The sequence below is a fragment of the Hippocampus bargibanti genome, linkage group LG11, assembly GCF_051943395.1.
Source record: "Hippocampus bargibanti isolate YZ-2025 linkage group LG11, ASM5194339v1, whole genome shotgun sequence".
NCBI classification, from domain to species: Eukaryota; Metazoa; Chordata; class Actinopteri; order Syngnathiformes; family Syngnathidae; genus Hippocampus; species Hippocampus bargibanti.
The window spans coordinates 2,877,427-2,898,975 of NC_142744.1; the positions used below are offsets into that span (position 1 = coordinate 2,877,427).

The 21,549-nt window shown below is 38.5% G+C and overlaps 1 protein-coding gene across 2 annotated transcripts in view; it reads left to right on the plus strand.

Annotated features, from left to right (window-relative positions):
* b4galt2 (beta-1,4-galactosyltransferase 2) overlaps positions 1-21,549 on the plus strand; it is a 47,064-nt gene extending 25,515 nt beyond the window's left edge. For both annotated transcript variants that reach the window (XM_089007856.1, XM_089007858.1), the window contains exons 3-8: positions 6,673-6,791; positions 8,110-8,226; positions 12,438-12,625; positions 12,690-12,812; positions 17,145-17,249; positions 20,595-21,549. In XM_089007856.1, coding sequence (XP_088863982.1) covers positions 6,673-6,791; positions 8,110-8,226; positions 12,438-12,625; positions 12,690-12,812; positions 17,145-17,249; positions 20,595-20,745 — 803 coding nt within the window. In that variant the 3' untranslated portion in view covers positions 20,746-21,549. The remainder of the gene's footprint in view (positions 1-6,672; positions 6,792-8,109; positions 8,227-12,437; positions 12,626-12,689; positions 12,813-17,144; positions 17,250-20,594) is intronic.

A 21,549-nucleotide genomic window follows, 5' to 3' on the forward strand; every position in this document is an offset into this window, starting at 1 on the left:
TAATAATAATAATAATAATCGCGATAATAATCATGATAGTATATAGTAATAATAGTAATATTATTATTATTATTAAGAATAATAATATTAATATTATTATTATTAAGATAAGAATCATGATAATAACAATAATAATAATAATAATAATAATAATAACAAATAATAATGATAATGATGATGATGATGATGATGATTATTATTATTATTATTATTATTAGATCCTATTCTAGATCCTTTTGGGATCTTAGATCTTGTTGCAAATTGTATTGTTTACTATCATCAGCAAAGCAATGCCGCTTTATTTACATAGCGCATCTAAAATCATTTGAAATTCTTTTATTTAAGGCTCATTGAAGATGATTTTCAAATTATACAAAACTGTTATACAACCATAGTTTGTGGTACGGCGCCACTTTTAGTTTTTCTCGCTATTCACGTTAGCGCTCTGCCGCTTTTGCTCTCAAAGCGTGGAACTCGACTGTAAATTTGTTGTCCGTTTAATGCAAAGTTAAACTTGACTTCCTGTAATGTCATCCCGCGTTCAAAACGATGTGTTTTGTCATTGCCGCGCCGAGAGAAGTCAGTCTCGCCGTCTCATATTTAAACCCATTAGCCTCTGCGCTTCTTACTTCCCACCAGGAAGGTCACTTAGCACTCACTGCGTCATTTCTGCAGCCCGTGCTCTAATTACTTTCTCACTGGGAGGCCTGTTCAAGAACATTACAGTTTCTTTTTTCCCTCCCTTAGTCAATATATTGCTTTCTATGTAAACAAAAAAAAAAATGGCGGCCTACTTCTTCTTTCTCTCTCATCCTGGTTAGCAGCACACTTTATACTTACTAGATATTGAATTCACTTTTATTTAGCTGTCATTCAGAAAAATCGATGTGGATCTTTCAGAATAAGAGCACATGACCTTATTTGATACGATCGCGGATTCGTGTTAGTCTGATATATGAGCTACGCATAATACTTAAAGGACAACCGACACCATTTTTTTTTTGGTTCCTAACTGACATTAGAAAAACATTTTATAGCATCTAAAATACCCAAAACACGCAGTCTGATATTTTTAGTCAAATGCAAAACACCAATAATAATGACTTAAAGTGTCCCAAAACGACTTCAAAATGACCTCGGAGATGCCGAGTTTCAGAAGGTCCCGCCCCCTTGTTCGTGACATCACGCCAGGACGTCTTTGCCTTGCTCTAGAATCAAAACAATGGCTTCAGATTCGGAGAAAATGCTTTCTTGTTACTCATCCAGTTATGAATATGATTCAAAAATATGCTCAGTAGAAGTCATTTGAAGTGATTTTACGAATTACTGGTTGACACAAATTCACAGTAGACAAATCAGCCCATTTCCAACGGAGCTTGGGCGCCATCTTGTGCATTTTCTGGGACGCTACATTTCAGCCCAGACGCCTCAAAATGACATGGAATAACTTCTTTAATCGTTTCCAAACATGTATGCTTTCCTCTTCAGAACTATTTGAATCATATTCATAACTGGATGTGTAACAATAAAGCATCTTCTCCGAATCTGAAGCAATTGATTTGATTCTAGAGCAAGGCAAGACGTCCTTGCGTGACGTCACGAACAAAGGGGCGGGACTTTCTGAAACTCGCCATCTCCGAGGTCATTTTGAAGTAGTTTTGGGAGACTTTAAGTCATTTTTATTGGTGTTTTGCATTTGACTAAAAATATCAGCCTGCGTGTTTTGTGTATTTTAGATGCTCTAAAACGTTTTTCTGATGTCAGTTAGGAAACAAAAAAATGGTGTCGGTTGTCCTTTAAAATCAAACATTGACAGCCATTACAGCTTTCCACATTGAGATAACACATCCTTGACACAACACAGAAGGCGACGGCGTTATCAGTTGTTATTGAAGGTCGTCCTCTTTGTCTTTGCTGTTTGTGGGCAGCCAAGTTAACCCTTTATCTCATTTTTGCAGCTCCTCCACAATAAAAAAAACACACACACGCATATTCTTGGATGATGCTAATCCTCATAGCTAGTAAACACTCGCTAAAGATTTTCAGAGGATGGAAGGCCGTGAGAACCGCATTGGACAATCGAAGTGGTGGATGAAAGAGAAGCAAAAAAAGGCGGAGAAAACGACCATCCTGCATATTAAATACTGCAATACATGCCAATTAAATACAAGATCGGTCGGTGAGGATACTCCGTTTTGATTGAAGTGCTCAATAAATAATTGCTGGCAATAAATAATGGACTTTTTGAGAGGGATTGACTTGGATGCAGTTGAAAAATTGTTCTGTTATGTCATTTAATTCCAGATACAGTGAAGTCTCGTTATATTGATATTCAAGGGAGCCCAAAAAAATATCGATATAACCGGGACTATCGATATATCAGACCCTGTTTGCATGTAATTTTCTCCGTGCGTGCATAGAAATAGTATCGATATAACCGGGACTATCGATATATCCGATATCGATATAACGAGACTTTACTGTAGTTGCCTTCAACCACAAGAGGGCGCCAATGACTGGTCTCAGTGACCAATCTCAGGCAGCAGTTCAGTATCGGCCTGCTACCGATAATTGATGTTGCTACTCGCCCATCTTAAGTTTTTAGGTTTTATTTTTCATATATGAAGAGTTGGAGCTCAATTAACTCATTCACTGCCAGACAATGTGCAAAAATGCTTCCACTCCGGTGCCAGGGTTATTGTCATTTTCACTCAAATTGAAGGACCTGCAGAATATTGAGTTTTAGGACACCCGGAAGTAACTCAAATAGATAGAAAGCTGGCGAGCTAGCTAATAGATAGCTATTAGAAAGCTAGCTAGCTAGTTAGTAGATAGCAATTAGAATGTTAGCTAGATAGCAAATAGATAGAAAGCTGGCTAGCTAGCTAATAGATAGCTATTAGAAAGCTAGCTAGCTAGTTAATAGATAGCAATTACAATGCTAGCTAGATAGCAAATAGATAGCTAGCTAAATAGCTAGATAGCTAATAGATAGCTAGCTATATAGCTAGCCAGCCAGCTAGACAGCTAATAGATAGCTATTAGATAGCCATTTGATAGCTAGCCAAATAGCCAGCCAGATAGCTAATAGATAGCTAGCTAGAGTCGCTGCTCACCCACTGAAAAACTGTAAAGTGATCTTGAGAGTTTTGAAAGGCGCTTCTAAATGAAATGTATTATTATTATTATTATTATTATTATTATTATTATTCAATGCAGTGTCAAAAAACCTTGTACTCTCTTCTTTTATCAGATAAAAAGGGTTAATTCCTAAGTTATATGGGTCTGGAGTTATCTGTACTTGAAATGGGCACAACTGTACAAAAGGCAAATTTTGCCCCCTTATGGGAGGGAAAAACATTGCCAGAGGTCTGACCAGCGCTTTATCGCCACTTTATTGGCAAGAAAAACCCAAATAAATTCAGGAATGGCGCTCCACGTTTATATTTTTAATCCCCTGACATCACTTTGCGTCCTCATCAAATTGAGCTTGAATATTTGCCGTGGAATCCTCTGCGAGGGGACCACAAGTAGAATGGGACACGTGTGAGATTTTCACTTGAACCAAAGCGCGTTGATCCTCCCTGAAGGGGCATGACACAGTGTCCTCGTCGCGTCCTCCGCACGCCATCTGACCACGGAGATGACACGACAGGCTGCTCGTTAATCAGCAACGGCGGCGCCGGCCCATAGTCTCTTTGGCGCCTCCTGCGTATTGCAAGTGATGAGCCAAATGTTGCCGTACAGACTTCTCTGGGACTTTTAAAAGCTGTTGACCATCATACATTTGACGTTAAAGGACAACCGACACCATTTTGTTGTTTCCTAACTGACATCAGAAAAACTTTTATCGCATTTAAAATACCCAAAACACAAAGGCTGATATTTTGAGTCAAATTTTACCAATAAAAGTGAGGTAAAATGTCGCAAAACGAGTTTCAGAAGGTCCCGCCCCCTTGTTCGTGACATCACGCCAGGACGTCTTCGCCTTGCTCGAGAATCAAAACAATGTCTTCAGATTCAGCGAAGATGCTTTCTTGTTACTCATCCAGTTATGAATATGATTCAAATAGTTCTGAAGAGGAAAGCATACATGTTTGCAATTCATTAAAGAAGTCCTTCCGTGTCATTTTGAGGCATCTGGACTGCAATGTAGCGTCCCAGAAAAGAGGCAGAGAAAGGCGACCATGAAAGTGAGGGATTAAAGAGCTCGTTTACACAGGCTGATAAATTCCTTATATGGAGCTTGGTCGCCCTCTTCTGGCTCTTTTTGGTGCAACGTGACGTTTTCAGACCAAACAAGTACAGCAAAATGCGTTGACGTGATGCAACGACTGCTACAATGTGTCCTTTTTTTCGGTCAGTGGCGTTCCTTCAGTGACGTCACGTACGGACTCGTCACCAACTCGAAAACAAGACTTCCTGAATATTCAACGCAAGTCTTAAAATGTAAAATATCGCTATATGCGGTGGAATCTTTGTAAAATACGCTCAGTAGAAGTCATTTGAAGCCATTTTACAAATTATGGACACAATTTGTCCGGAGACGTCGGTTGTCCTTTAAGTTGAGAACGTGTAACATGATTAGCGTCGATCATTTTTCAGTTCATTCCTTCGTGTTGATTGGACGTGGCTGTCCAAGGCAAATCCTTCATTTCTAAATGGATTATGAACTGGCGTATGCGTGTGCACTTCCCCGATTTAATGCACAAATCCATCAATACAGGGTTCAAGAAATGGCCCCAAAGGAAAACATCAATATTTATGACTTCATCATATTGTCTTTCCACTCGCCTGACTTCTAAATATCAAGAAATGTTGGATTCCATTTTCCCATATGCGTGACTCTTGTGACTTTCATCTCCACAACCACCACGCCATCGAGTCTATTTGCCACACAATTGAGTCTATCCATCTATCCATTCATCCATTAGTGAGCTATTTATCTAGCTAGCCAACTATTTATCTAGCTAGCTAGCTGTTCATCTTGCTAGATCGCTAGGTAGCTATTTATCTCGCTAGCTAGCAACTTATCTCTCTAGCTAACTATTTATCTCGCTAGCTAGCAACTTATCTCTCTAGCTAACTATTTATCTCGATAGCTAGCTAGCAACTTATCTCACTAGTTAGCTATTTATCTAGCTAGCAATTAACTAGATACCTATTTATCTCGCTAGCTAGCAACTTATCTCTCGAGCTAACTATCTCGCTAGCTAGCAACTTATCTCTCTAGCTAACTATTTATATCGATAGCTAGCTAGCAACTTATCTCACTAGTAAGCTATTTATCTAGCTAGCAATTAACTAGATACCTATTTATCTCGCTAGCTAGCAACTTATCTCTCGAGCTAACTATTTATCTCGCTAGCTAGCAACTTATCTCTCTAGCTAACTATTTATCTCGATAGCTAGCTAGCAACTTATCTCACTAGTTAGCTATTTATCTAGCTAGCAATTAACTAGATACCTATTTATCTCGCTAGGTAGCTATTTATCTCGCTAGCTAGCTAGCAATTTATCTTGCTAGCTAAGTATTTATCTCACTAGCTACTAGCTAGCAATTTATCTCATTAGCTAGCTATTTAACTCACTAGTTTGCTGTCTATCTCGCTAGCTACCTAGCCATTTATCTTACTAGCTAGTTATGTATCTCGCTAGCTAGCTATTTTTATAGCTAGCTAGCTGACAATTTATCTCGCTAGCTAGCTATTGATCTCACTAGTTAGCTATTTATCTTGCTATCTAGCTATTTATCTCGCTAGCGAGCTATTTATCTCTCTAGCTAGCTATTTATCTCGATCACAAGTTAGCTATTTATCTCGCTAGCTAGCTATTTACATTGCTAGCTAGCTATTTACATTGCTAGCTAGATATTTGTCTCGCTATCTAGCTATTTATCTCGCTAGCTAGCTATTTATCTCTCTAGCTAGCTATTTATCTCAATCACAAGCTAGCTATTTATCTCACTTGCTAGCTAGCTATTTATCTTGCTAGCTAGTTAGTGCTTTATCTCACTAGCTATTTAGCGAGATAAATAGCTAGGTAGTGAGATAAATCGCTAGCTAGCTAGTGAGATACATCGCTAGCTAGCGATTTATCTCGCTAGATAGCTACCTATTTATCTCGTGAGTTAGCTTCTTGTCTCGCTCGCATTTTATCTCGCTAGCTACTTATCTAGCTAGCTACCTAACAGTGCGATGCAAATAATTTGCACAAGTGTGTAGCTATTACGTTTGAGAGTGAGAGTTAGTGAGAGTGAGAGACCAATCCTAATCAGATTGGGCCGATTTCCTCTGCTTCTCGTAGCCACGCGAGCACATATTTGGCATTTGCTGTGTGATGTATTATCCAGCTCCAGGCTGCGCTACACAATGAATCGTTAGCATCTGAACCTTCAACGCGATATTCATTCAAATACATGTATGCAAAGTAACATATGGTGAAGCTTCATCATCCGCATGATTAAATAACCCAACACGCTGACATTAAAAGAGGATTTTCTCTGAATGTGTATTGCAAAGCCAGCCGTTATTAAGGGGAAATATTTTGACAACCTGCCAAATATGACTTTGAAGATTTGAAATTTGGCTAACGTCCATTGACGTGCCATCTTATCAGTAGATCTATTATTTAGCCTCACTTCCTTCTTATTTTTTCCGTCTTTGTCTTCAGTGGGCCGCCTGTTAATCGAGTTCAGCTCCCTGATGACTATGGAGCGGGTACAGCGAGAGAACCCCAACGTGACGGAGGGAGGCCGCTACACGCCCCCGGACTGTCGGCCTCGATGGAAGGTACAGCGATACCTTGACTTACAAACGGTTTAGCTCACCAACTTTAAATTCGCGAGCATATAGTCTTGGCTAACAAACTAGTTTTCGGCGGACGAACCAAACCGCACGGTCGAACAGCGCCACTGTGGCTGTCGGACTAGTTTTCCACACTCACTTACTTTCAGAGCAGACGTGGTTTGTTATCGAGTGGAGTACTTTTGCTGTTTTGGGACCGAAAAAGACCCCACCACATGCTAGTGTTAAGCCGAAGAGGTCACAAAAGAAAATTACGCTCGAGCAAAAGTTGGAGATCATCAAAAAACACCAACAAGGTGTGTGTTTGTGTGACTTAGCGTCCCAGTACCAGTACCAGTACCAGTACCAGTACAGTTTATTTCTTTAATTACAATCCAATAGCACATTTTTTATACATAAAATAAGGTATTAAGTAATAAGGTGAGAAAATGGATAGAAAACAGTGAAATTTGGACTCGTTTCAACTTTATTGATAGTTCAAAGGCAGTGTGTAGACTGCAAGGTAAAATATCCCATCAATCAGGCTCCACAAATAACCCGCACAAGCCATCTGTACAATTTGAAAGGAAAAGACAAGCAAGGGAACCAGCTATTAATGAAGTTTATAGTGTGTCTGCCTGCATCTGTTGCTGTTGCAATATCACAACTCGTCTGTGTAAGCTCTCAGTCGTACAGGAGTGGTCCATCGATGAGAAGGTTTCTTCAGCCGTCATCTGTACGTCCGACACCTTCAAAAAAGTACCGATGACGGCTAAAGAAACCTTTTCATCGAATATCACAACTTTTAAGATGGACAACCCGGAGCTTCTTAAGACACTTTATGCAAAACGCTATCCATTCCATCAAGCCATCAACGACCATCACAAAGGTCAATAAAACGACTTTATTATCCAGTACAGTTTAGTTCTTTAATTACAATACAATAGCACATTTATTATACATAAATATATACATATAACATACATATACGTTATCTTTTGTGTCATTTTAAGGCTTATTTAGGAGAAAATTATGTTTTATGGGGACCTGGGAACGGATTATTCTCATTTTAATGGTTTCTTATGGGAAATAAATGTTTGGCAGACAAACTTTTTGCCTTACACACACCAATTAAGTTTGTGAGCTGTGGCATCACCGTATCTGTTTTCAAAACTCATGTCGCCATAGGATCATGACGTCACAATCACAGAGTCTTAGACTCGGCCCAACTATATCCATCCATCCATTTTATGAACTGCTTTCTCCTTACAAGAGTTGAAGACGACAAGTTCATCTTGTGAAATGTTTGTCCCATATGCTCCAGGTGGCCATCATTATCCCGTTCCGTCATCGGGAAAACCACCTGAAGTATTGGCTTCACTACCTCCACCCCATCCTGAGACGTCAGAGGATTGATTACGGCATCTACATCATCAATCAGGTAGGAACCGCTTGATGATTTGCTAGCTAGCTAGATAGATATCCAGTATCTAGCTAGCTACCTAGCTGGCTATCTATCTGTTATGTATTATCTACCTGGCTGGCTAGCTACCTATCTAGCTGGTTATCTATTAGTTATATAGTTATATAGCTAGCTAGCTAGCTATTGGCTATCTATTAGCCAATAGATACTAGAACTAGTCCGCCAGCCATTGTGGCGCTCTGTGTGTTTCCCGAAAAGTACTTCGTATGCCAAGATTATATTCTCGCCAATTTAATGTTCGTAAGGTGAAAGGTTCGTTCGCTAAAGCATTCGTAAGCCGAGGTATCACTGTACTCTCAATAAATAGCATGGCAGAGGGCTGCAGAGGTCGGGCGTCGGTCACAAATAACTTCATCCCCCGCCGGCAGTAAAAATCTTCCTATGTTCCAGCCTTTTGTTCACAGTGCCCGACCAAAACATCTCAGACGCAGCTTCACTTTGATCTGGACTTCCTATTTTTTTTAATCTGTATCGATTCGGGCCATCCAATCTCTGCACTTGCAGCCAATTTGACAGCCTTCGAATTGGACGTTGCGTTTGACCAATGCAGGACATAAGAAATAGCCCAAAGGGGAAATATCCAAGTCGCTTGGCTTGATATGATTGTTTTTTTTTTTTAACTCTCCTCGTGAATTCTTTATGAGATGGCTTCGGCTTGGTTTCATTTGCCCATATGTCCCTTTGTGTGATTTGGATTGCCACAGCTACTTGTTCGTGAGTGTGGAAAATTTCCAAGAATATAAAACGAGGCTTCAAAGTCATGACTAATCAAGGCCATCTTTGAGATATCAAAGATTGTGAGGAGGCCTCCGTTGGCTGGAATCAAAATTGAATTTCTGATAAAAAAGTTACAACAGTTCCATGCGGTTTATCTCGCTAGCTAGCTAGCTAGCTACAGTGATACCTTCGCTTACAAACTTAATGGGTTCCCAGAGTGTGTACGGCGAAAAGTGTGTATCCCAAAAAATACTTTCCCATAGGAAACCATAAAAATGAGAATAATCCGTTCCCAGTTCCCCATAAAACATGATTTTCCAATATTCTAAGCCTTAAAACTACACAAAATATACCTTATTGTATGCATGATAAATGTGCTATGGTATTATAATTAAAGAAATAAACTGTACTATAATAAAGTGGTTTTATTTACCTTTGTGATGGTCTTCTTCTTTCACCATCTTGAGGAATGATCCCTTGTAGGTGCTTTCTCTGCGATCATTTTACCTTGTTCCTCATCAATTGTGTTCTGTTTAGCTGGGTTGATAGCTTTTTGCATCAAGTGTACAGATGGCTTGTGCGGGTTGTTTATGGAGCCTGATTAATGGGATATTTTAACCTTGCAGTCTACACTCTGGCATTGTTGAAACTCTCTCACTGTCGTCTGCCTGTCTCTTTATTGTTTAATGTGTGTGTAATGATTATTCTAATTTTAATGGTTTCCTATGGGAAATTATTTTTTGGGAGATACACTTTTCGCCTTACACACTCTGTCTGGGAACCAATTGAGTTCGTAAGCCAAGGTAACACTGTACGGGCTCTTTGGTGCATTTTTTTTTTCATCTGCCATCCCAGCTGCTCATCCTTCTTAATTATATGTAGCCTTCATAAAGTGCGAGATTGTCATCACAACAATTACAGCCACCGCTGCGCACATAATGTCCCGCATCTGCTGTGTTTTCATCGGGAGGCAAATTACGCGTTCATACGTTACGTCGATGTCACCGAAAGATGAGATCCCGAAGATAGGGTGACTACATAAAAGCAGCAAATATCAAATATTCACTCGCACTCACTGACCGTGTAGACATTTATTTTTAGCTTTGCTATTTTTATCATGAAGGTTGTTTTTGTCCACCTCACAACTATTTTGGTCGTGATCAATATGTGTATTCTTCGTAGCTTGTTTTGAATCAATCACGATGACAAATATCTGTATTCATATATATATATATATATATATATATATATATATATATATATATATATATATATATATATATATATATATATAATTTCATTTGTAAGCGCCTTTCAAAACTCTCAAGGTCACTTTACAGTCACTGTATCCGTTTTCTGTAGGTGAGCAGCGGCAGCCACATGCGCCAGCGTTCACTCAACCCGAAATAACTCAAATAAATAAAATGCTAGCTAGCTAATTAGATAGCCATCAGATAGCCAGCTAACTAGCCAGCTTTAGCTGGATAAATATTCCCAAATTTGTTCAGGCTTTTAGTTTTTTTTGCGGGGGTGCCGATAAAGTGCCGGTCAGACCTCTGGCAATGTTTTTTTTTTTGCTTCCACAAGGGGGCAGTATTTCCCCTTTTCCATGTTAGCGCTTTGTTACCGATTCAGCTGTTATTAAAACGCTTTATAAATCAATGTATTTCTTGGATTTTGTTCAGATGCCCCCCTTTCAAGCTCAGATAACTCCAGACCTATATAATTTAGGAATCAACTCATTTTTTTCCTTCTGGATATTGCTGCCTTGCTGCCCAATCCAATGCGTTCTTTTTCTGTTAGCGTTGTCACATACATCTTGGAAAAGGAAGTTTTTCAATTTAGCCAACTTACATATTTAAGACAGATACACACACCCACACACACACACACTGAGGCAATATCTCAAAGTGACGGCAAGATAGGAGAAGGCTCCAACATTAAGGCGTGAGGGAGATGGTGTCCCATATTGGTCGTGATGGGAAATGAGAAGGGATGAGTCACCTCGGTGTATCGAGCTGCAGCAGGTCTGAGGGAAACTCAGTTTGTGTGTGTGTGTGTGTGTGTGTGTGTGTGTGTGTGTGTGTGTGTGTGTGTGGGTGTGTGACATAATTAGCTGATAGGAGCAGGAACTGGGCTGGAAAGTTTTTTTTGTTAGATTAGATTAGATTAATTTAGCCCTTATTGGTTTTGCAGTGGAGAAATTCACATTTCACAGCAGCAAAGTGGAAAGGAAAGGAAGAAGTAGAAAAACAAAATACAGGAGCTGCTGCAAAGGTAGCCACTCCCGCGACGCCATCTTGGAGTCAAAACAACAACAAAAAAACAACTAACACAACACAAAAGACACAGACAGTCATTGATTTTTTTTTTTTTTTTACTTTATTTTAATTTTATTTTTTTATTTATTTTATTAATTCATATACTGTCGGCAAATATGTGTCCACGCCAGTGCCAGGGTTTTTGTCATTTTCACTTAAATTGCAGGACCCACAGAATATTGAGTTTTAATAATAATAATAATAATAATAATAATAATAATAATAATGATGATGATGATAATAATAATAATCCATTTCATTTCTAAGATGATGATGAGAATAAGGATGATAATAATAATAATAATAACGATGATGATAACTGATAATAATAATGATATTGACAATGGTAATGATGATAATAATAATGATGATGAGGATGATAATAATAATGATGATGATAATCATAACGACGATAATGATGATAATGATAATGCTAATAATAATAATAATAATAATAAGAAGAAGAATAATGACAATAATAATGATGACGATAATAATGATAATAATAATGATGATAATAACAATGATAATAATGATAATATGGTAATAATGATGATAATAACGATAATGAGCTTGAGAATGAGAATAATAATAATACAATGATTATGGATGTATTAACATCTGAACAGTTTTATATAAATTGGATTGGGTTTGGATTGGATTGGATGTACCTTTATTTGTCTCCCAGTGGATACATTTACATTTCACAGCAGCAAAGTGATGAAAGGGAGAGGAATGGAAAGGAAGAAGTAGAAAAATAAAATAGAGGAGCTGTTGTAAAGGCCAGGGCCATCTTGAAGTCAAAACAACAACAACAAGAAAAACTAATATGGGAGCTGCTGTAAAGGCAGCGCCATCTCACAACATAAAAAACACAAGACAGTCATTCAATCTTGAGCACTTTCTGACCTGTCTTTATTGTCTGAAGCAGTTCTAAATGAAACAGAGGATCAAAGCGTCCTTTTCACCAGTGTATCGGGACATCTTGGTGAAATGTGCGCGTCTGCTCAATATGACTTCACATATAAGGCGCACCTGCGTATAAGGCGCCTTATACGCCATAAAATACGGTATAGTTATTTAATAAAAGTGAGAAAACATTCCCAGCTTGACGTTTCCGTTCTTTTCCAGTTGGGCGAGGACACGTTCAACCGCGCCAAGTTGTTGAACATCGGCTACGCCGAGGCGCTAAAGGACGGCGACTACAACTGCTTCATTTTCAGCGACGTGGACCTGATCCCCATGGACGATCGCAATCTGTATCATTGTTACGAGCAGCCACGACACTTTGCCATTGCCATGGATAAATTTGGCTTCAGGTATTAAAAAGTTCTCCCCCCCCCCCGTTGTTGTTATTGCTCACGATGTTGTGCTCTACTCCAGGCTGCCCTACGCCGGCTACTTTGGAGGCGTATCGGGTCTGAGTAAAAAGCAGTTCTTGAAGATCAACGGTTTCCCAAACGAGTATTGGGGGTGGGGTGGGGAGGATGACGATATCTACAACAGGTGAGCTTCATTTATTCTAGTGTATCGTACAGTGGTCCTTCATGTTGAATTTGTTCCGTTAGCATGCGCGGAACTCAAAAACATTCACATCTCAAATCATCTTTTACCACCGAAATGAATTGAGATACAGTGATACCTTGGCTTACGAACTTAATTGGTTCTCGGACAGAGTGTATAAGGCGAAAGGTGTGTATTCCAAAAATGTATTTCCCATAGGAAAGCATTAAAATGAGAATAATCCGTTCCCAGGTCCCCATAAAACATCATTTTCTACTTTATAATTTTCTAAATCTTAAAGGACAACCGACGCCTATGGACAAGTTGTGTCCATAATTTGTAAAATCACTTCAAATTACTTCTACTGAGCGTATTTTACAAAGATTCCATGGCAAAGATTCCATGGAGTTTACAAAAGATTCCATTTACAAAAGATTCCATGGAGTTCACGGGTTCCCAGAAAGTGTGTGTAAGGCGAAAAGTGTGTCTTCCAAACTTTAATTTCCCATAAGAAACCATTAAAAATTAGAATAATCTGTTTCCAGGTCCCCATAAAAAATAATTTTCGACTAAATAAGCCTTAATACTACACAATATACATCTTTTTTATGTATAATAAATGTGCTATGGTATTATAATTAAAGAAATAAACTGTACTGTATAATAAAGTCGTTTTATTGACTTTTGTGATCGTCGTTGATGGCTTGATGGAATGGAGTGGCCAGTTTCATCAGCATTAAACACTTGATGAGGAATGTAACCTTCTTCTTTCACCATCTTGAGGAATGATCCCTTGTAGGTGCTTTCTCTGCGCTAATTTTATCTAGTTCCTCATCAGTTGTGTTCTGTTTAGCTGGGTTGATAGCTTTTTGCATCAAGTGTACAGATGGCTTGTGCGGGTTGTTTGTGGAGCCTGATTAATGGGATATTTTAACCTTGCAGTCTACACTCTGCCTTTGAACTATCAAAGTTGAAACTCTCTCACTGTCGTCTGCCTGTCTTTTTAATGTTTAAACCACTTCCTTTCACTGCTGAGTTCTTGACCAATCATGTGGCTTTAACCGAAGACTGGGGGCTGCCATTTTGTTGTTAGAAGAACGGGCTCGTTCGCGAACGACACATCACTCATTGAGGCAGCTCCGTGTACAAAAAAAGTTCGCATGCCAAGGTAAAGTTCGTATGTCAAGGTAAAATGTTCATAAATTTAACGTTCGTAAGCCGAAAAGTTCGTAGGCCAAGGGGTTCGTAAACCGAGGTATCACTGTACCATGAATTCGTTCCAACCACCCACAAAGAAAACACTGTCATGAACAATAGCACTCTCCAACGCAGGTGTCAAATTCAAGGCCCGGGGGCCAAATTTGGCCCGCCACATCATTTTATTCGGCCCGCCAAAGCAAATCAAACTTGTGAAATTTCATCACGCTTGCTAAAGTCACAATCAAAATTTCATGTTGTCCCGTATAAACCATAATAAAGGGTCATTATTTTATACTTCAAATTTAAAAACTAGTTATTCATTCATATAGGACCACAACTGTCCACATTTGGGAAAAAACAAAATACAGTAAAGTCTCGTTATATCGATATTCAAGGGAGTCCGAAAAAATATCGATATAACTGGGACTATCGATATATCCGATATCGATATAACGAGACTTTACTGTATTTTGTTTTGATTTTCTTCAAAAGATGACCTTATATGTGAAGTCATATTGAGCTGATAAAGAAAAAAAAAGAACCAGGATGTTCATGTCACCATGACATGCCCCCCCCCCCCCCTTTTATATTTTCTCTCCAAAGTAAAGCTTTTTTGATGGTGGGTGAGATTTCCATTTGCATTTGGAGTGACATTAAAAAGGCAATAAATCCAACTTGCTTTAAGCTGTCGTGTGTGAAGGTTATGGGTGGCCTCGCATTAAGTGCTAAAAGACGCGCACACACGCTTCCTTCTCCTTGTCACGGCTGGCTGCTTTAAAAGCCTTTCGAAGAGCGCCTGTAAGGAATATGTCCTTCGAGCTCATTTTGGACAAAGTGCTGCATTCATGCACTTTCAAAATAAAATCTGTCATGTTTTTTTTTTTTTTTTTTTTTTTTTTGGGGTGGGGGGGAGACGTACTGATCCAGTTCGCCCTCATTGGTGCTGAGCACGTTATCCAACATCTTCTTCATGGATTGCTTTGAAATGTCACTCAAAAATGACTTTCCTTTTCCTGTAAGGCAACAACCAAAATGTATCTTTTTGCGCAAACTACAGTTAGTCTTTTGAATGTTTATTATAATGTCCATGTTTTTTTTCCAGTTTTGGGTATTTCTACAGTTTTCATGAAGTAGTATAAACTTGATGCAGAGGTGTGTTGACATTGACTGTCGCGGCTTGGAATTGAAGCGGATTTACGTAAGACGAGCTGTGAGACAGTTTCTTTTCGTCAATGGATGCTACAGCTTCGTGTTTGCATTCAACATTTAGCGTGTAGCAGATGTGCACATTTTACTATGATGTGTCCGATCCACTGGTGAAAAGGACGCTTTGATCCTCTCCTTTTTCATCTAGAACTGCTTCATGTCACAAAGAGGATGCAGAAAGTGCTTACTTTTTGTTGTTGTTTTGACCAGATTGACTGCTCCTGTTTTTGTTTTGTTTTTCTACTTCTTACTTTCATCAATTTGCTGCTGTGCAATAATAATAATATCGTATGATAAAATAATAATAATAATAATAATAATAATAATAATAATAATAATAATAATAATAATACATTTAATTTATAAGCGTCTTTCAAAACTCCCAAGGTCACTTTACAGTCACGGGATAAGTTTTGCAGTGGGTGAGCAGCGGCAGCCACACGCGCCAGTGTTAACCCGGAAGTAACTTAACTCGATAGAAAGCTAGATAGCTAGCTAATAGATAGCTAAAAATACATTTATAAGCACCTTTGAAAACTCTCATGGTCACTTCACAGTCACAAAATAAGTTAGATAGCTAGCTAAATAGCTAGATAGCTAATAATAATAATAATAATAATAATAATAATAATAATAATAATAATAATACATTTATAAGTGCTTTTCAAAACTCTCAAGGTCACTTTGCAGTCACAAGATAAGTTAGATAGCTAGCTAAATAGCTAATAGATAATAATAATAATAATAATAATAATAATAATACATTTATAAGTGCTTTTCAAAACTCTCAAGGTCACTTTTCAGTCACAAGATAAGTTAGATAGCTAGCTAAATAGCTAGATGGCTACTAGATAATAATAATAATAATGATAATAATAATAATAATAATAATAAATAAATAATAATAATAATAATAATAATAATAATAATAATAATAATACATTTATAAGTGCCTTTCAAAACTCTCAAGGTCACTTTGCAGTCACAAGATAAGTTAGATAGCTAGCTAAATAGCTAATAGATAATAATAATAATAATAATACATTTATAAGTGCTTTTCAAAACTCTCAAGGTCACTTTTCAGTCACAAGATAAGTTAGATAGCTAGCTAAATAGCTAGATGGCTACTAGATAATAATAATAATAATGATAATAATAATAATAATAATAATAAAAAATAAATAATAATAATAATAATAATAATAATACATTTATAAGTGCCTTTCAAAACTCTCAAGGTCACTTTGCAGTCACAAGATAAGTTAGATAGCTAGCTAAATAGCTAATAGCTAATAATAATAATAATAATAATACATTTATTCAAAACTCTCAAGGTGACTTTATATTCAAAAGATAAGTTAGCTAGCTAAATAGAGAGCTAGCTAAATAGCGAGATAGCAAATAGATAGCTAATAGATAGCTAACTTTTCAGCTAGATAGCAAATAGATAGCAACTAAATGTAAACTTCTCCATTGCGAGACCAATAAAGGCTAATCCAAATCATTTCAATTATATATGCACTCTATAACATGATTTATGTGAGTGGATCGACATTTTATTGCAATACCCGAATGGAAGTCAAGCTTTTCATACCAGTTTCTTGTCTTGGACAAATACAATCAATTTGTCCATTTCACCGCCATTGATTTGTCGAATTCAGATTGGCTTGTCCAGCATGTATCCGCACGCTCAAAGCACTTTCCCCCGCTGCTCCAGTAATGGCCCCAAAGTCAGTCCGCGGCGACAAATTGGATAGGATTCGCAGGGAACTTTCCGGTTCCCTCGTCTGCGCTCCGACGGCGGGAGTTAATTGCACGAAAGCAATCGATTGGAGGACCGCTTGCAGAAGGCGCAACGCAATAACATCTTATTCCGTCTTATTGCCATCTCAACGCTTGCTTGCTTGCTTGCTACTACGTGTGTTGCAGGATCACCCTGAACGGGATGAAAGTGTCCAGACCGGATGTACGCATCGGCCGCTACCGAATGATTAAACACGAAAGAGACAAACACAACGAGCCCAACCCACAAAGGTACCAAGTTGCTGTTTTTTTTTTTTTATGGTGATTTCAATTCAAATTCAAAAATGATCCCCCCAAAAAGTATATACAGCGATACTACAGTTTACAAACACAATAGGTTCCCAGAAAGTGTGTGTAAGGCGAAAAGTTTGTATTCCAAACATTTATTTCCCATAAGAAACTTTTACAATGAGAATAATCAGTTCCCAGGTCCCCATAAAACATAATTTTCTACGAAATAAGCCTTAAAGGACAACCGACACCTAACTGACATCAGAAAAACGTTTTATAGCATCTAAAATATCCAAAACACGCAGGCTGATATTTTTAGCCAAATGCAAAACACCAATAAAAATGAGTTAGTGTCCCAAAACTACTTCAAAACGACCTCGGAGATGGCGAGTTCCAGAAGGTCCCGCCCCCTTGTTCGTGACGTCACGCCAGGACACATTTGCCTTGCTTTAGAATCAAAACAATGGCTTCAGATTCAGAGAAGATGCTTTCTTGTTACTCATCCAGTTATGAATATCATTCAAATAGTTCTGAAGAGGAAAGCATAAATGTTTGCAATCGATTTAAGAAGTCCTTCCGGATCATTTTGAGGCGTCTGTACTCCAATGTAGCATCCCGGAAAACGCACAAAATGGCGCCCAAGCTCCATTGGAAATGGGCTGATTTGTCTGCTAGGAATTTGTGTCAACTAGTATCAAATAGTAGTGTTGGTGCAACACACAACGATTCAGCATCACGTTGTTTTCCTTCTAATTTCGCCATCAATACAAAGTTTTCAGACCAAACAAAGTACCCAAAAGGCATTGTGTGTCGCTTCCTCGGTTGGGGGCGTTCCAGGTGTGACGTCACGTCAGGCATCGTCACCAACTCGAAAACAAGACTTCCTGAATATTCAGCGCGAGTCTTAAAACGATGTAAAATATAGCTACATGCCATGGAATGTTTGTAAAATACGCTCAGTGGAAGTCATTTGAAGTGATTTTACAAATTATGGACACAATTTTACTATATAGTACGACTTTATTATATAGTACAGTTTATTTCTTTGATTATAATAACATTACACATTTATTCGACATAAAATACGGTATATTTTGTGTAGTTTTAAGGCTTAGAAAATAGAAAATTAGGTTTTATTGGGGACCTGGGAACGGATTATTCTAATTTTAATGGTTTCCTATGGAAAATTAATGTTTGGGATACACACTTTTCCCCTTAAGTTCGTAAGCCAAGGCATCACTGTATATATATTACCAAGGCATCACTGTATATATAGTATAGAACGCCACTATGCCATAAATAATTCAGTCGGAATAAATATAGTCGCGTCCTAGCGTAGCGTCGTTTTTGTGCAGGCGGCGTGACTGGCGGGAATCGAACGCAAAGCGTGACGACTTTGAGCGCCCGTCTGGTGGCTGCTTTATTGATTTGGTTGAAGGCAAACAGACGAGATGCTCTCATTTTGGAGCCATGTGGTTTTTTTTTTTGGCAGGCAATTACGGACTGTGCGCCGCACTTAAAACGATGATGGATGACATGCGATACGCACCTTCCCGCCTTTGACGTCATCTTATTCACTCGCCAGATTGTTTTCAACATGTCGCTTTTGGATCTTTGACGTCTGGTTTTGGCTTCGTTTGATGCACTGCGACGTGATCTTATTGAGGAAGATGGTCAATAAATAAATAAAAACACAAATTAATACATGAATATTGAGTTTTAGGACCACATAAACATACGATTCAGCGTAAAAAAAAAACCTTTGACTCTCTTGTTTCATCAGGAAAAAAAGAGTTAATTCCTAAGTTATCTAAGCTTGAAATGTGGGCAGCTGTACAAAATATATTAAAATACAAATACAGTGATAGCTTGGCTTACGAACTTAATTGGTTCCCAGACAGAATGTGTAAGGCGAAAAGTGTGTATCCCAAAAATTAATTTCCCATAGGAAACCGTTAAAATTAGAATAATCCGTTCCCAGGTCCCTATAAAACATAATTTTTTACTTTCTAATTTTCTAAGCCTTAAAACTACACGAAATATACCTTATTTTATGTATAATAAATGTGCTATGGTATTATAATTAAAGAAATGAACTGTACTGTATAATAAAGTGGTTTTATTTACCTTTGTGATGGTCGCTGATGGCTTGATGGCATCAGCATTCAACACTTGATGAGGAACGTAGCCTTCTTCTTTCACCATCTTGAGGAATGATCCCTTGTAGGTGCTTTCTCTGCGATAATTTTACCTAGTTCCTCATCAATTGTGTTCTGTTTAGCTGAGTTGGTAGCTTTTTGCATAAAGTGTACATATGGCTTGTGCGGGTTATTTGCGGAGCCTGATTGATGGTAATTTTAACCTTGCAGTCTACACTCTGCGTTTGAACTATCAAAGTTGAAACGGGTCCAAATTTCACCTATCCGTCTATCCATTTTCTCACTCTCTCTGTCGTCTGCCTGTCTCTTTAATGTTTAAACCATCTCCCCTCACTGCTGCGTTCTTGACCAATCACGTACGAGTGGGGGCGGGGAATAGAGGACCAAAACAAGCCGGCTGCTATTTTCTTGTTAGGATAACGGTCACATCACTCATTGTGGCAGCTCCGTGTGTATCCCGAAAAATAGTTTGTATGCCAAGGTATAATTTTCATAAATTTAACGTTTGTAAACGGAAAAGTTTGTAATTCAAGGGCTTCGTAAACCGAGGTATCACTGTATTATCAATTCCAGATATGGAGTTGTCCGAGTCCAATTGATTTTCTTCCTGAATCCACTTTGCCGTCTCACTGCATGAATCATTCAGCGTCACGCCCGCCGCGACTCAAACACACGCCGGCCGCCACTTATAGAAAAGAGATGCTCCGCGTCCGTCCTCTCGCCGACGCGTTACGAAGGTACTCGAGCGTTAAGATGCGGCGCTTAAGCTCCGATACCAGCGCCGCTATTTTTATTTTTATTTTTTTTATGGCTGTCGTTGTATTTTAGGAAATGTGGTTCTTTCCACTCAGCCGAGCACCCGCGCGCACGTTGCTTATGATGACCTTTTGATACGATCAAGGGGAAAAAAAAACCTGCATGAATAATAGAAAGTGGTATGGGACAGACTAAATGATGCATACCTCGATGGGAGGGAGGAGCGTGTGGCTCCAGATATGAGATCCTCCAAAAAAAAAAAAAAAAAAACCTTTGGAGCATTTCTCGCTATTATATAAATGGCACAGACATTCCTCCCAAATCAAAAACTGTGCTGACATATTCATAACCACTCAGCACAGTCTCCTCCTTGATGAATGTCGGATGATAACCGGACCTTGTGTTTTTTTTTGTTGTTGTTGTTGTCCAGATTCAATAAAATCCAGAACACCAAGAACACCATGAAGAAGGACGGCATCAGCTCGCTCACCTACCGAGCGGTGCAGATGAAAAGGTACCCGCTGTACACTAACGTTTCCGTGGAGATCGGCAAAGCTCCGCCTCGGCTTTTCAAGGGATAGACGCCAAGGTAGGTTGCCATTGAGACGGACGGACACACAAACGGGAAGCACATGAAGGCCAGGTATCTTTTTTGACTTGTAAACCTCTTTGATGACTTTTTGACATTTGATGAACGGCGTCATGGACTAAAATGGAGGATGTGGACAAAGGAGCCCCTTCGAGGCTTCAGTTCCCTCTAAAAAATGGCAAAAGCCATTAAAATGAAGGAAAACTGCAATGTGGCAGGAAACGTTTTGAACCCTCCACAATAAAAGACATGTGGACATCACCTTTCTACCTGTTTACAAAAGATTAAGGTTAAAATGGCCACTCTGGATCTTATGCCAGTAGGAACGATTCCCAAATCAAAGCCTTTGTTTGGCGTTATTGATTGAATGTATCGTGCCTGCATCTCCCTCAGCGAAGCAGGGGGTGGTGGGGTGGGGCATGCTGGGACATTTTTTTTGTGCAACGTTAACCTGAAGCGTTACAAAATGGCAATTTGTTCTTATCATTCAAATAGAAAAGGTAAAGTGAATTTGTTTTATGACTATTAATGATTTGATTTGACATACAGTGACACCTTGGCTTACGAACTTAATTGGTTCCCAGACAGAGTGTGTAAGGCGAAAAGTTTGTATACCAAAAATTAATTTCCCATCGGAAACCATTAAAATGAGAATAATCCGTTCCCAGGTCCCCATAAAACATAATTTTCTACTTTCTAATTTTCTAAGCCTTAAAACTACACGAAATATACCATACCTTATTTTATGTATAATAAATGTGCTATGGTATTATAATTAAAGAAATGAACTGTACTG